General features: G+C 36.5%; 1 protein-coding gene across 1 annotated transcript; it reads left to right on the top strand.

Moving 5' to 3' along the window:
* Positions 1–228: 228 nt before the first annotated feature.
* On the top strand, positions 229–2250 carry LOC137708839 (transcription factor MYB1-like). The gene is made up of 3 exons (XM_068447993.2): positions 229–697; positions 873–1002; positions 1325–2250. The coding sequence occupies exons 1-3, from the start codon at positions 562–564 to the stop codon at positions 1929–1931; spliced, it is 873 nt and encodes a 290-aa protein (XP_068304094.2). The 5' UTR covers positions 229–561; the 3' UTR covers positions 1932–2250.
* Positions 2251–13082: the final 10832 nt, after the last annotated feature.

Here is a 13082-nt window from a genome sequence, read left to right as displayed (position 1 = left end):
AGGAGATGTGACCACTCCAAACGCCAGTGCACACTTGAATCACGATTTTCCGAACATGTTGGGGAGCAGATGGCATATTTAAATTTTTTTTTTGTTTCTTTTTCAACCAACTTTCAAGGGCGTGTTGGAAAGTTAGCTACCAGAAAGCAGCCCATGAAGACATTCAGGTCAATCGAAAGGTATCATGATCACCACTCATATAATTATAGAAATGTAGGCATACATAATAATTAAGCATATGCACAATTTAATATCTTTATTTATTTTGTTTTCTAACGAGCCTTTATGCGTCGGATGTTTTGAGATTCAATTGCCCCTAAAATTATAGTGAATCAGTGGGGCCTTCAATGATGCATGACCTTCATTGTAGCAAAGTACGTATATTTATATGTATATATATTGAGTCTTCCACTGTTTCATGATCTGCCCAGAATAAATCAGTCATTAGTCAGTCCTTAGTACTGCCATTGGAGAGCCAGAGAGCCACAGAGAGAGAGAGAGAGAGAGAGAGAGAGAGAGAAGAATTTTAGGGTTCCTTAATTCTATAGGGAAGGCTTATAGATGGGAAGGAGTCCTTGTTGTTCAAGGGATGAGGGTTTGAATAGAGGAGCATGGACAGCTATGGAAGACAATGTGCTGACTGAATATATCAGAATTCATGGTGAAGGGAAATGGAGAAACCTTCCCAAAAGAGCAGGTGAGAAAGATATATATATATATATATATATATATATATGTTATGTGTGTGTGTGTGTGTCGCGCACGGCCCTTTCTTATTAGGGATCTCTTTTCACTATAGCAAAATTTGCAGTAGGAAATGTATATGTTTCAAAAGAAAATGTATATATAAAGACATTTCATGGGTTTTGCAGGGCTTAAGAGATGTGGAAAAAGTTGCAGGCTGCGATGGTTGAACTATCTAAGACCTGACATCAAGAGAGGAAACATCACTCATGATGAAGAAGAGCTCATCATCCGGCTTCACAAGCTCCTAGGCAACAGGCAATCAGTTTATTTTTTATTTGGGCTATATTATTAATTAGAAGTTTGGAATATGCGAATTTAAGCTTTGACAGTCAATATCGATCTGACGAATGTTGAAGGATCTTACATTTACTAATAATCTAAAATATGAGAATTTACTAAACTGTGACTTTCAGTCAAGTATCTCACATCGTTAACGTGGAATAATATACAAGTGTCTTGCGATTTTTTATTTTTTATTTTTTATGTCGACTAATTTTGAGTTGGGTGCTCTAATTTGCTAATTTCGGATCGCCTACCCTGATATTATCAAATTTAAAATACTATCTTATCTGTGCAGATGGTCTTTGATAGCTGGAAGGCTTCCAGGCCGAACAGACAATGAAATAAAAAATTATTGGAACACTACGATTGGAAAGAGAATTCAAGTTGAAGGTCGCTCATGTTCTGATGGAAATCGCAGACAACCAACCCAAGAAAAAACAAAAAAACCTATACAGTCGTCACCAGAACCTAGGACAAATAATTCATGCACCAAAGTGGTCAGAACCAAAGCGTCAAGGTGCACAAAAGTCGTCTTACCCCATGAGTCGCATAAGTTTGGTGACAGTACTGAACAAGTGATCGATGCAGCACCAATATTTGACCAGGTGGTGAACAATCCAACGGTGGGGATTGATGATCCTTTGTCACCTATGTTATTTTTAGATGATGAAAACAGTACGTCTGAGTTTTTGCTGGATTTTAAGATGGACGAGAATTTTCTATCCGATTTTCTTAATGTCGATTTCTCTGTGCTCTATAACAATGAGGGAGCCGGTAAAGTTGCTGCTGCTGCTGCTGCCGCCACAGAAGACACGAGCAATAAGCTGCATGGCCCAGATCTCCAATCATCCATGGCTCCTATCGTGGACTCTGAATTGGACTGCTGGCTCGCAGAGAATTAATACGCCTCATTAATCAAATACTATATCTTAATTAATTCAACCTTCAAAATCATAAGTAGCTTATTATATGCAGAATTTTCCCTATTAATTATGAGAAAAATGCTGGTAATTGATTGTGCCTTTGTGTACGTGTGAGAAGTTGACTTTGTGTACGTGTGACGTTGATGATGACTTTGACAACTAGCTTTACCCCATTTGATGGTGACCTGCAGCTAGAAGATCTTCATGCTATGTCCAAATAATTCCTCAGAATCCCTCTCTGTAATATATGTAGTTGTTTGTTGCAATAAAACCAATGAATGGGCCAGTTTTAGATCGATTCTTGTTGAGACAATTTTTGCTAAAAAGTTGAAAAATATAGAAGAAAAAAAATTGTACTATGTTGATTTTATTTAATTTTCTTTATTAAAAGTAGTCTTAATTTAAAGTATAGATTATGTATTGAAAAATACTACACATTCTCTCAGGTTTGGTCTTGAGATTTTTCAGGCCCCGACTTAGGGTGGCACCAAACAAAGGCTATAACATAACTCCACGCAAGAAATTCAGTTTTTTATTCGGACTTGTGTACTACAGGTAATGGAGGATTAAATGTTTAAAGAGACAAAATGTTAAATTGTTATTATTTTAAAATTTAAAAGTTTAATGTGAGAAAATTAAAATATTATGACCTATTTTGAAAATCACCTCAAATTTGAGTAATGTAAAATGAATTCACTAGCCCAAATTTGTTTCATGTTTACTAATGTCTATTTTATATTTCTTTCCTTTTGTATATAAGCAGTGATTAAACACCTAAAAAGTAACGATTGAAAGCAAATACACCATTTTTAGTAGAAGAAACAACACACTTGGAGTACTTGGAAACCCAAATGCATGTAAATATATTCATCCATAAACCAGTGCAATAAAAAACAAGAAAAGTCAGTTGGTGTTTTATAACTTAATTAAGGATAAGTAAACAAGCCGATTTGAGTTTAGCCAGAACAATGTGTTCCTCTTACTCTGCACTTAAGTTTGAATCTCCATCTCACACTTTAGATGTATTCAAGGCTCGTTTGCTTAACAATAATGAGAATAAAAATTAGAAAAAGAATGGGTTTCATTCATGACTTTCCCGCGTTTACTTGCATGTAATTCGTAATGCGATTACATCCTTAATGGAGTAATCCAATTTTAGGAATTTAATTAAGTAGATGAAGGTGGTATACGGTGGTGTATAATAATAAATAAAAGAAAAAGAAAGTAAACAAAGATGACCACGTAGTGAAATTGAAAAGCTTATAAAATGGTAAATAAATTGATTGCACCAAATTTCAAGAAGAAGAAATTCATCTCTATCCCATAGTCCAAGAGAGGAAGTATCTTAGTTAACTAACAACAATATCCACACTTGTCATTATAGTATAATATAGCAAAGAAGACAAGGGAACCAAAATTGTGGAAAGAGAGCAAATGACGTTTTATATGGAGTGCGCACCGTTTGATTCAAATTAAATCGGTTTAAATTAAAAGAAAGAACAAATCGTATTGTAATTGGCGCAATAATAGTGAGGATTCTTTCCGGATTCTCTTTGAGGATTTAGATGATTTTTTAATCGTAAAATGAATGGACATGATTAAAAAATTTCTAAAATGCTCACAAAAAAAAATCCAAAGAAAATTCTTATTCGTGCAACATGGCAATAGTTAGTTAATCATAAAATATAATTTAACAGGTTGAACTATCAGTGCAAAATAACGAAGGAAAAGTAAACTTGATGATAAAGTAATATAATACAAGTGTGAATAATTATACAACAATCCGTTTGCTACAAAGTGCAGTAGGCACATAATTTTCATGAGCTATGATTGCATCTACACCAATTTCAAAATATGCCCACCTTTTTAATTGTTGTTGGATGTATGTGTCTATGATCGCATCTACACCAATTTCAACATACCTCACTCGTAAGACTAATGTTAGTCTATTTTAGATCGCATTTGCAAGTTACATAATGTAATCTATATATATAATAATTAACCATCACGTCATATAATATATAAAATATAAAGAACATTAATAAAAAGAATTTGAAAATTTTGAGTTTTAATGATAAGGACAAAATAAAGGGTAAAGTGAATAGTACCAGGATTGACTTTTTAGTGTAAAAATATGGGTTTTCGTTAAAGTGAATAGTACCGCGGACTTTTCATTAAAACTCACTAAAATATAACCTAAACAGATGGTTTTCCTTACATTATCTTTCTGCTAATAATGAATGCATTATCTCTCAACAAAACTTCTCTTCTCACTCAGTAAGGCATTCCTAATGCATCACACTAGCATTAGTCGTAATAGGTATTTCTAGTATGTGTGTGTGTATAGGCCTGGAAAACGGGTCGTACCTGTCGTGTTCGTGTCATTTTCGTGTAACACTTGTTATCTTAACAGGTCGTCTCGTCTCACACCCGTTATCTTAATGGGTCATTAACAGGTCGGGTCACTTTACCCAACAGGTAAAGTGACTTGACCCGTTATGACCCGTTAAGAAATTTTTTTTTTCCCCTTAAATTTGCACATACCACACATTGCCACATTAATATTACTTCAAAACATTAAAACACATTTGTCGTTTAAGTACTACATCTGCACTAGAAAATAAAAGCCTAATAAAAAAATATTCATACACTACTAGTCTATTACAAAATGTTAAATGTGCAAGGATATGCAAAATGAAAGAGTTTTTGTTTTCAAGGTTGTGAAACCTTTCTCAAAAGTTTAAACCTTGCCAATGGAACTGAAAGTTTGCATGTTTTTCCTTTTACAAAATCCTCAATTTTCATCGATCATCATGAGGAAATTGTATTAGAAATTTGGCTTGATCTATTGCCACGCTAGATGTAAGATCCCACATCGCCCAGGGGAGTGATCCTTATATTTATATTCCCATTCTTACCTAGCACGAGGCTTTTTGGGAGCTCATTACTTCGGGTTCCGCAGGAACTTAGATGTTAAGTGAGAAGGGGGCTAGAGCAATCCCATGATGGGTGACCCACTAGGAAGTTGCTCGTGAGTTCCCAAAAACAAAACCGTGAGGGAATGGTAAGCCCAAAATGGACAATATCGTGCTACGGTGGTAGAGCGAGCCTGGGAAGTGATCCGCCTCGGGTCAGGATGTGACATTAGAACTCTTTTCTACATAAACTAGATGTGTCATTAGAACTTTTTTCTACATAAACTAAGTATAGAAAAACCAAACATTAAAAATCATTCAAATTATGAGAAGTTTACCAAAATAATTATGAAAGGAAATAAAACAATAGTACTATACCATATAAAAATATATTTGCCCCCAATCTAATGCATAATGGACGGCTAAAATTAAAACTCAACCGATCCAATGGTCAACAATTTTTTAAATTTAATTTAATATATATATATATATATATATAATTATTATAGTTTTTAGGGGTATAAAATTGTTAAATTAATATATATAATTATTATAGTATTTTTTTAGGGTTATAAAATTATAAAATTAATATTTTGCTTATTATGTATCGTGTTACCTATGTGTATACCCGAACCAATCCGTTATCTTAACAAGTGCTTATAGGGTTACCTGATAACGACCCGATTCGTTATCGTGTCAATCCGAACACTTGCTAATTTCATGTTGTGTCGGGTTATCGGATCGTGTCAAGAATTGTCAGGCCTATATGTATATATATTACATTTGAGCTAATTATAACTTTGAAAACATCTTTATTTTGGTTACATTATTAAAACAATTCAAGTCATTATTGTTGAATTTCAATGTACATAGAGAATTGTTATTAGCACTCATAAAATATCATTTTGCATTCCAAATTTTCTATAATTAGAAAGAAAATTACACTTATAAGTGAAAGAATTTAAGCTAGGGTCGTACATACTGATTGCATAAACTCAACTCAATTAATTATGAGTGAGGTATAGACTTCATTATATAGAGATTACATGATGAGGTTGGTTACAGTATAAACATATCATCTAATTACATTTGAAATTCAAAACTAAGTTACACAGGAGTTTTAGATAAGGAAGGATTGTGATTCCTTTCTATCTATTGAAGAGTTTGAAGAGTATCCAACTTGTGTAGCTGACTTAGAGAGTCTTTTACTATGCATTGTTGACATGGAGACAGATCCTGAATATTTGGTTATCACACCCTTGCAAGCTAAGTGGGCGTTGACGAACAGGAAGCTTGGAAATAAGATAACTGAAACGAGTTGTGGACAAGCCCTTTGTTAAGATATCTGCGATTTGGTCAGTGGATGAAACATATCCTACAACAAGTGTATTTCGAATTACTTTTTCTCTAACATAATGATAATCAACTTCCACATGACACATACGAGCCTGATAAACTAGATTGGAAGCTACTGCCAGTGCACGGATATTATCACACCATAATCTTGGTGAATTGAGAGGAAGATGAAGATCACGGAATATGTGTCTGAATCGAGATAAAGTGGCAGAGGTATAGGCCATTTGTCAATACTCAGCCTCTGTACTTGAGCGAGACACACCTCTTTGTTTTTTAGAACTCCAAGAGATTAAGTTATCCCCTAGAAAAATGCAATGACCATCGGTGGAGGGACGATCATCTGGGTCACCAGCATAGTCAGCATCTGCAAAGGCTGTTAGGGACAAAGAATTGGGTTTATAAACTATACCGCAATCATGAGTGGCTTTCAAATAACAAAGAATATGCTTGACTGCAGCCCAATGTGTAATGGTGGGTGAATGCATATACTGACAGACTTGATTTACAGCAAATGCAATGTCAGGCCGTGTGAATAAGAGGTATTGGAGAGCCCCAACAACACGTCGATTGTTCCATCATCCAAGGGTTAACCCTCATATAGACTAAACTTGCGTCCAAGGAGGGCGAGAGTAGACAATGGTTTGGCATCAGCCATCTGAGTGCGTTTGAGTAGGTCCAAGATATATTTTGATTGTGTTAAATACATGGCCGTCGATGTTCTCGTAATTTCCATTCCCAAAAAATAATGTACGGCCCGAAGGTCTTTCATGGAAAATTTTTGTCCTAATTGTTGAATCAATGTGGAGATGTCAGATGGATTATTACCTGTGACAAGAATGTCATCAACATAGATGAGTAAATAAATGACAGTAGTTCCATTGAAGAAAATGAACAGCGAAGAATCTGCCATTGATGCTTGAAAGTTGAGTTCTTCCAAATGTTGAAAGAAGCACTGAAACTAGGCACGAGGGGCCTGTTTTAAGCCGTATAGGGACCGTCGAAGATGACATACATGTGACGAAAACTGTGGATCGACAAAGCCAGATGGTTGGCACATGTATACTTCCTCAGTTAAAGAACCATGGAGAAACGTGTTTTTTACATCAAGTTGGTGAATTTGCCAGTAAAATGAAGAGCCACGGAGAGAATAAGCCTGATGGTAGCATGAGTGACGACGAGACTAAATGTTTCACTGTAATCGATCCTTTCTTGTTGATGAAAACCATTGGCAACAAGACATGCTTTAAATCTTTCAATGGAACCATCAGATTTACGTTTAATATGGTACACCCATTTATTTGGTAGAACATTCATGGAGGGATGAAAGGGAACTAGGCACCACGTTCCCATGCTTTGTAGAGCATTGAACTCTTCTGCCATTGCCATATGCCATTCAGGGTACTTATTTGCCTATGTAAAACAAGTAGGCTCAACTATTTCATTAGTCACATCAGAAACAAGAGCATATTTGGGATTTGGTTTTTGAATGCCATCCTTTGAATGTGTGACCATGGGGTGAACATGTTGAGTGTGTCTCTGAGAAGAAGATAAGACAGGGGCAACACAGACTGCATTCGTAGAGGATAAGGTTGGTGAAGGGTCAAGGAGAAAGGGTACAGTGGAGATAGGTGATGGTGATGGAATAGAACTATTTAATATAGGGGAATAGGGAAGATTAGGTTGTGTGGATGTTATGGTGGGAGGTATGGGGTGGTGCGGATTTGGTGGTAAAGTAGGGAGAATAGGGTTTAGTTGTGTGTATAGTATGATGTGAGGTATGGGGTGGTGCGGATTTTGTGGTAAAGTAGGGGAACTAGGGTTCCTAAAGGAATATATTAAGGAGGAGGGGTCAATATTCAGTACTGTAGATGACGGGGAGGATGAAGACTTTGTAGAAATGGATTCTTTGTATGGAAAACTGGTTTCATCAAATAGGACATGACGTGACAAAAATATGCAACCCATGGACATATCTAAACACCTATAACCTTGTTGATTTAATGAATAACCTAAGAAAATGCAACATTTGGAATGAAATGGTAACTTATTAGTATTATAGGGAGGAAGATATGGAAAACATGCACGCCCAAAAACTTTAAGAAAATCATATTGAGGAGATTTTTTAAACTACTTTCAAAATGAAGACTCATCATGGAGAACTTTAGTTGGTAAACGGTTGATCAAATAATTGGCTGTATGAAAGGCGTCATCCTAAAATGAAGTTGGTAAGGCGAAATGAGCAAGCAGTGTGAGACTAGTTTCAACTATATGAAGATGTTTACGTTTTGAAATACTGTTTTGTTCAGGATGATGTGGACATGTAAAACAATGTTGAACTCTATGTTGAGTCAAAAATGTTTGAAAATTATTGTTTATGTACTCGCCTCCTCCATCAGTTTGAAGTGATTTAATTTTAGTATTGAACATGTTTTCAACCAGTTTCTTGAATGACACAAAAGTAGGAAAAATATCGGATTTTAATTTTAATGGATATAACCAAGAGTAGCGAGAATAATCATCAATAAATACTACTTAATATTTAAAACCATTGATAGAAAATGAAGGTGAAGTCCATACATCAGAATGAACCAATTCTAAAGGAGATGAAGACCTAGAAACTGACAATTGAAAGGGTAACTTGTGACTCTTACCCATGGGACATAAGTGACAGAACTCACTAGTTACAATGCCTTTAACGGGCAATTTATTCCTAGAAACTAAACTTTGCAAAATTTGAGAAGATGAATGACCTAACCTAGAGTGCCAAATTGAATTGGATACCCTAGTACCTAAAACTACAGACACACCTTTATTTGAAGATGAAACACTAGATAAAGGGTTGAATCCATTTCTACTTGGGCCTTGTAAAAGCATCCTCCCAGTGTGAAGTTCCTAAACAGAGTACGAGTTGGGATATAAGGTTAGAGAGCAATTATTATCATTTGTAAAGCGATGGATGGAAATAACATTGGTTGATGCATTTGGGCACAATAGTGTATTGGGTAATGTAAAAGTGGATTTACGTGTACGAATGAAAGTGTTGCCTATGTGTGAAATTGTCAAACCTGTTCCACAACCAACTTCATTGACTTGGTCTGTGCCATTATAAGGACAAGGATTTGGACACTAGCAGAATTATTGATGATGTGAGCATTTGCCCCTGAGTCAAACAACCACTCCTGTATGGCAGGTGCTGTAGCAGAAGCAGGAGTTGCAATGGCAGCAAAAGCTTGTAGCCGCGGTGCAGGGACGCATCCCTCATAGGACATGTTTAGGCGATTAAAACAATCGATCGCAAAATGACCATAACGACTGCAGATTTGACATTGAATCCTTCCTATAGTGAAATTACCTTAGGAGGGAGTGGGTCCGAGAATACCATCATTTTGGCGAGGGTGGGATCCTTGGTAAGAGTGAGACCTATGGTGTTGAGGTTGGTAAGAAAGAGGAGAGTTACAATGTCTATTTCAAGGGCCACGACCACTATTGAAATTACTACGAAGGTAGAACCCAGTAAAGAATCCTCATCCTCGAAAAGCAATAGGTGCACGACCTCCATTGCAAACCGCTACAAGAACAGTGAGGCCACTGTCAGTACGAAATGCAGAATGCATTTTCTGTCATCTTTCAGTGCCAATGACAAGTGCTTCTAAAGCACTATAGGTAATAGCCTCATCACAAGCTTAGGCTGAGGCAACTGTGCTTTCATAGGCAGTGCCTACGTTGTTGAGAATGATGGCGACAATGTTGAAGTCTGAAACAAGAGCACCAGAAAGAAAAACGGTATTTGCTAGACAATTAATTTTATCCAAAAATTCGGAAATGGAAGAATCACCTCTATGAGTATTCATCAACTCACTACGAAGCTGGAGAAGGTGACCAGTTGATTAAAAAACATATCAATCATGTAATGTTGTCCAGGCAGAATGAGAGCTTGTTTTCCTAATTAAAGCAGCAAGTACGGTAGGGTGAACTGAAGAGTTGATCTAGGACATGACAGTGGCATCCTGTTGTATCCAGATGTCAAAGTCAAGGTTAACTGTGTCAGTGATGTTGCCATCCACATCTTTCAGGAATGGTGGAGGACACTTACTGGTTCCGTCGACAAAGGAAACAAGATTTCGACTACGGAGAAGAGGTAGCATTTGGGCTTGACAAAGGAAACAAGACTTTAGCTTGGTGATACCATGAAGGAATTTAAGCTAGGGTTGTAAATACTGATTGCATAAACTCAACTCAATTAATTATGAGTGAGGTATGGACTTCATTATATAGAGATTACAAGATGAGGTTGGTTACAGTATAAACATATCATCTGATTACATTTAAAATTCAAAACTAAGTTGCAGGAGTTTTAGATAAGGAATGATTGTGATTCATTTCTATCTGTTGAAGAGTTTGAAGAGTATCCAACTTGTGTAGCTGACTTGGAGAGTCATTTACCATGCATTGCTGACATCGAGAAAGATCCTGAATATTTGGTTTATCAATAAGGAGTGTATAATGAGATTTTTGGAGTGCTAATAACAGTTCGCATGTACATATACTTAGAAAATGATAAAAGAACACCACAGTCAAATATGATTATGTCTGATCATATGGGTTTCAAATGTACATCATGCATTTAGAAGATGATAGTCAAATATTTACTTTCCCACCAAATTTTGGTTCAAACAAAATCCACACCCCTCAAGACAAGCTCAAAATTTCTGGGGTTAAAGATGTTGGTTGGGCATGTTTAAGGTGAAGACCATCCATGTGGATTACAATCTAATAGTTGAAAAAGGACAAACTTATGAGTAAAACCGGGTTATTGTGACCCTGTGTAATTAAAAATTTTAATTTTTTTTTAATTCACTAGGTATATTTTGTTAGAGAGAAGGGGTAGGTCAGCTAAAGGTTTCTTCGCAGGTTGAGGTAGAGAGAAAGCTGGGGTGAGGAATGGATTTGAGGTAGATTGAAGATGCGTTGTGACTGTGACATGGTAATCTTATTACCTTTATTTATTTTTTTATTTTTGTTCACTGGTGTGTTTTTGCTAGCAAGAGAGGGAGAGATTAGGTTTTTATTCACCCAGAAAGAGAGGCAGCTGGTGATGGGTGAGAGGGTTTGATTTCAGTGTGGATTGGTTGAGACCCTATAAATCCTATACCTTTAATTTTTCTTCGTTCAGTGGGTGTGTTTTTGTCGAAGAGAGAGATAGTTTAGGGTTGTATAAGGGGCGAAAGAAAGGCAGGTAGAGGGAGTTGGTGAGGAGGTGAAGGGTATCGACACTCAATTTCATGTGGATTAAAACTGTGCTTGGATTAGAGTTCACAAGGCTGGTTTATTCAGAACCTCTGAAGAAACCCAGATTGTGAAGGTGAGTGTGTGAAGAAATCCAGAACCTCTGTTATAATCCATTTCCATTCTATTGTGGTTTTTTAAATTCTAAGATGTGAATCCATAATGGTGGGTGGTTACCACTGGATTTGGTTGAAATCATTAAATTAGATATTAGATATATAGGTGTAAAACTTATGCTGGATTGTGATAAGTGGTGTTGTAGTTATGTAGCCTTCTAACAGGTAGACATTGAAGTGTATTTCGATGGGGGATGAGTTAGAAATATAAGAAATTATTATAGAAAGAGAGGATGTAGATGCAGGGGATCAATTTGGTGCAGGGGGTTGAATTTGTGGTGCCAACGGTAGACGACGAGTTGAATAAAGGTTATGCTTTTTACAACAATTATGCACTTGCAACGGGGTTTGAGATTTGGAAGCGTAGTAGTAAAAAGTCCAATAATAGTGGATGTTGGTTAAGGAAAGAATTTATTTATTGCAAACAAGATAAGAAGAGGGTGGACATTAATCCTTAATCTAATAAGAATTTATCATCACACTTGTTGGTAAATTGCAAAAAACCTACATAGCTTGTTGGGCAAAGAACCACACAAACTTCATGAACATCGAGAAGCGAATGAAAGCCTTAGAAAACTCCAGCACGACCACTTCACAAACCCAGATTCCTGTCTTTAAATATGGGAATCTAAGTACCATAACCCTAAATAGGCAACCAATTGTTCCAAGTTATGTTCCAACCCAATAGAAGTTGCTGATTCGAGCATGAACGCACAGCGTGATGACCAAACTATTAATTACAAATTTGAAGGTGGGATCCAAGTCCGACACGACTTTATTCCCTTGAACACTGCACGAGCGCCTTGAATAGAGCCCCCATCACTTGAACTTTGACGACCCAAAGTCCTTAGAAAGCATGAGCAGCATTGGCCACTGAATTGTAATGGCTTTAGGGATGCATTAAGGGAAACTCAACCTCACATTCTTAGCAATATTATCACCAAACCCAAAAACCATTTTTCTTTGACAATTGAGTCTACACCTTGGCCTAAGAAATTCTCTCAACCCAGATTCAAGTATTTCCATGGGGACACTACCCAAACTACTACACCATGCACTACGGAAACGTTATGGCCCTATATAACAACAACGATTTGTAGATATGCAAGATATTCCTATCCACTCTAGAGGGGTTCCTTATGAGATGGTTTTTAGAGTTACCATCTCGCTCCATAGACTGCTTTGAAAGCCTGTCTAACATCTTCATGAACACCTATTTGGTGTATGTGACGTCCGTAAATGTCATGAGGCCATATCCAGCATGATCGTCCAATCTAAGGATGAAAATCTTAGAGCTTACTTGAAGCAGTTCCGTGCAAAATTGGCTGAACTTGAGAAACCATATTACATGTTTTCCACCATGCTTTTCAAGTAGAGACTCTATGTCCACTCACCTCTTAGAAGTGTATTACTTGTGATGCACGTCAATCCTTAGATTGTAAGGTTTCTAAGAATAT

Source organism: Pyrus communis, chromosome 17 (assembly GCF_041283825.1).
Source record: "Pyrus communis isolate YQ-2024b chromosome 17, ASM4128382v1, whole genome shotgun sequence".
Taxonomy (NCBI): domain Eukaryota; kingdom Viridiplantae; phylum Streptophyta; class Magnoliopsida; order Rosales; family Rosaceae; genus Pyrus; species Pyrus communis.
This window is presented reverse-complemented; position numbering and strand designations above follow the sequence as displayed.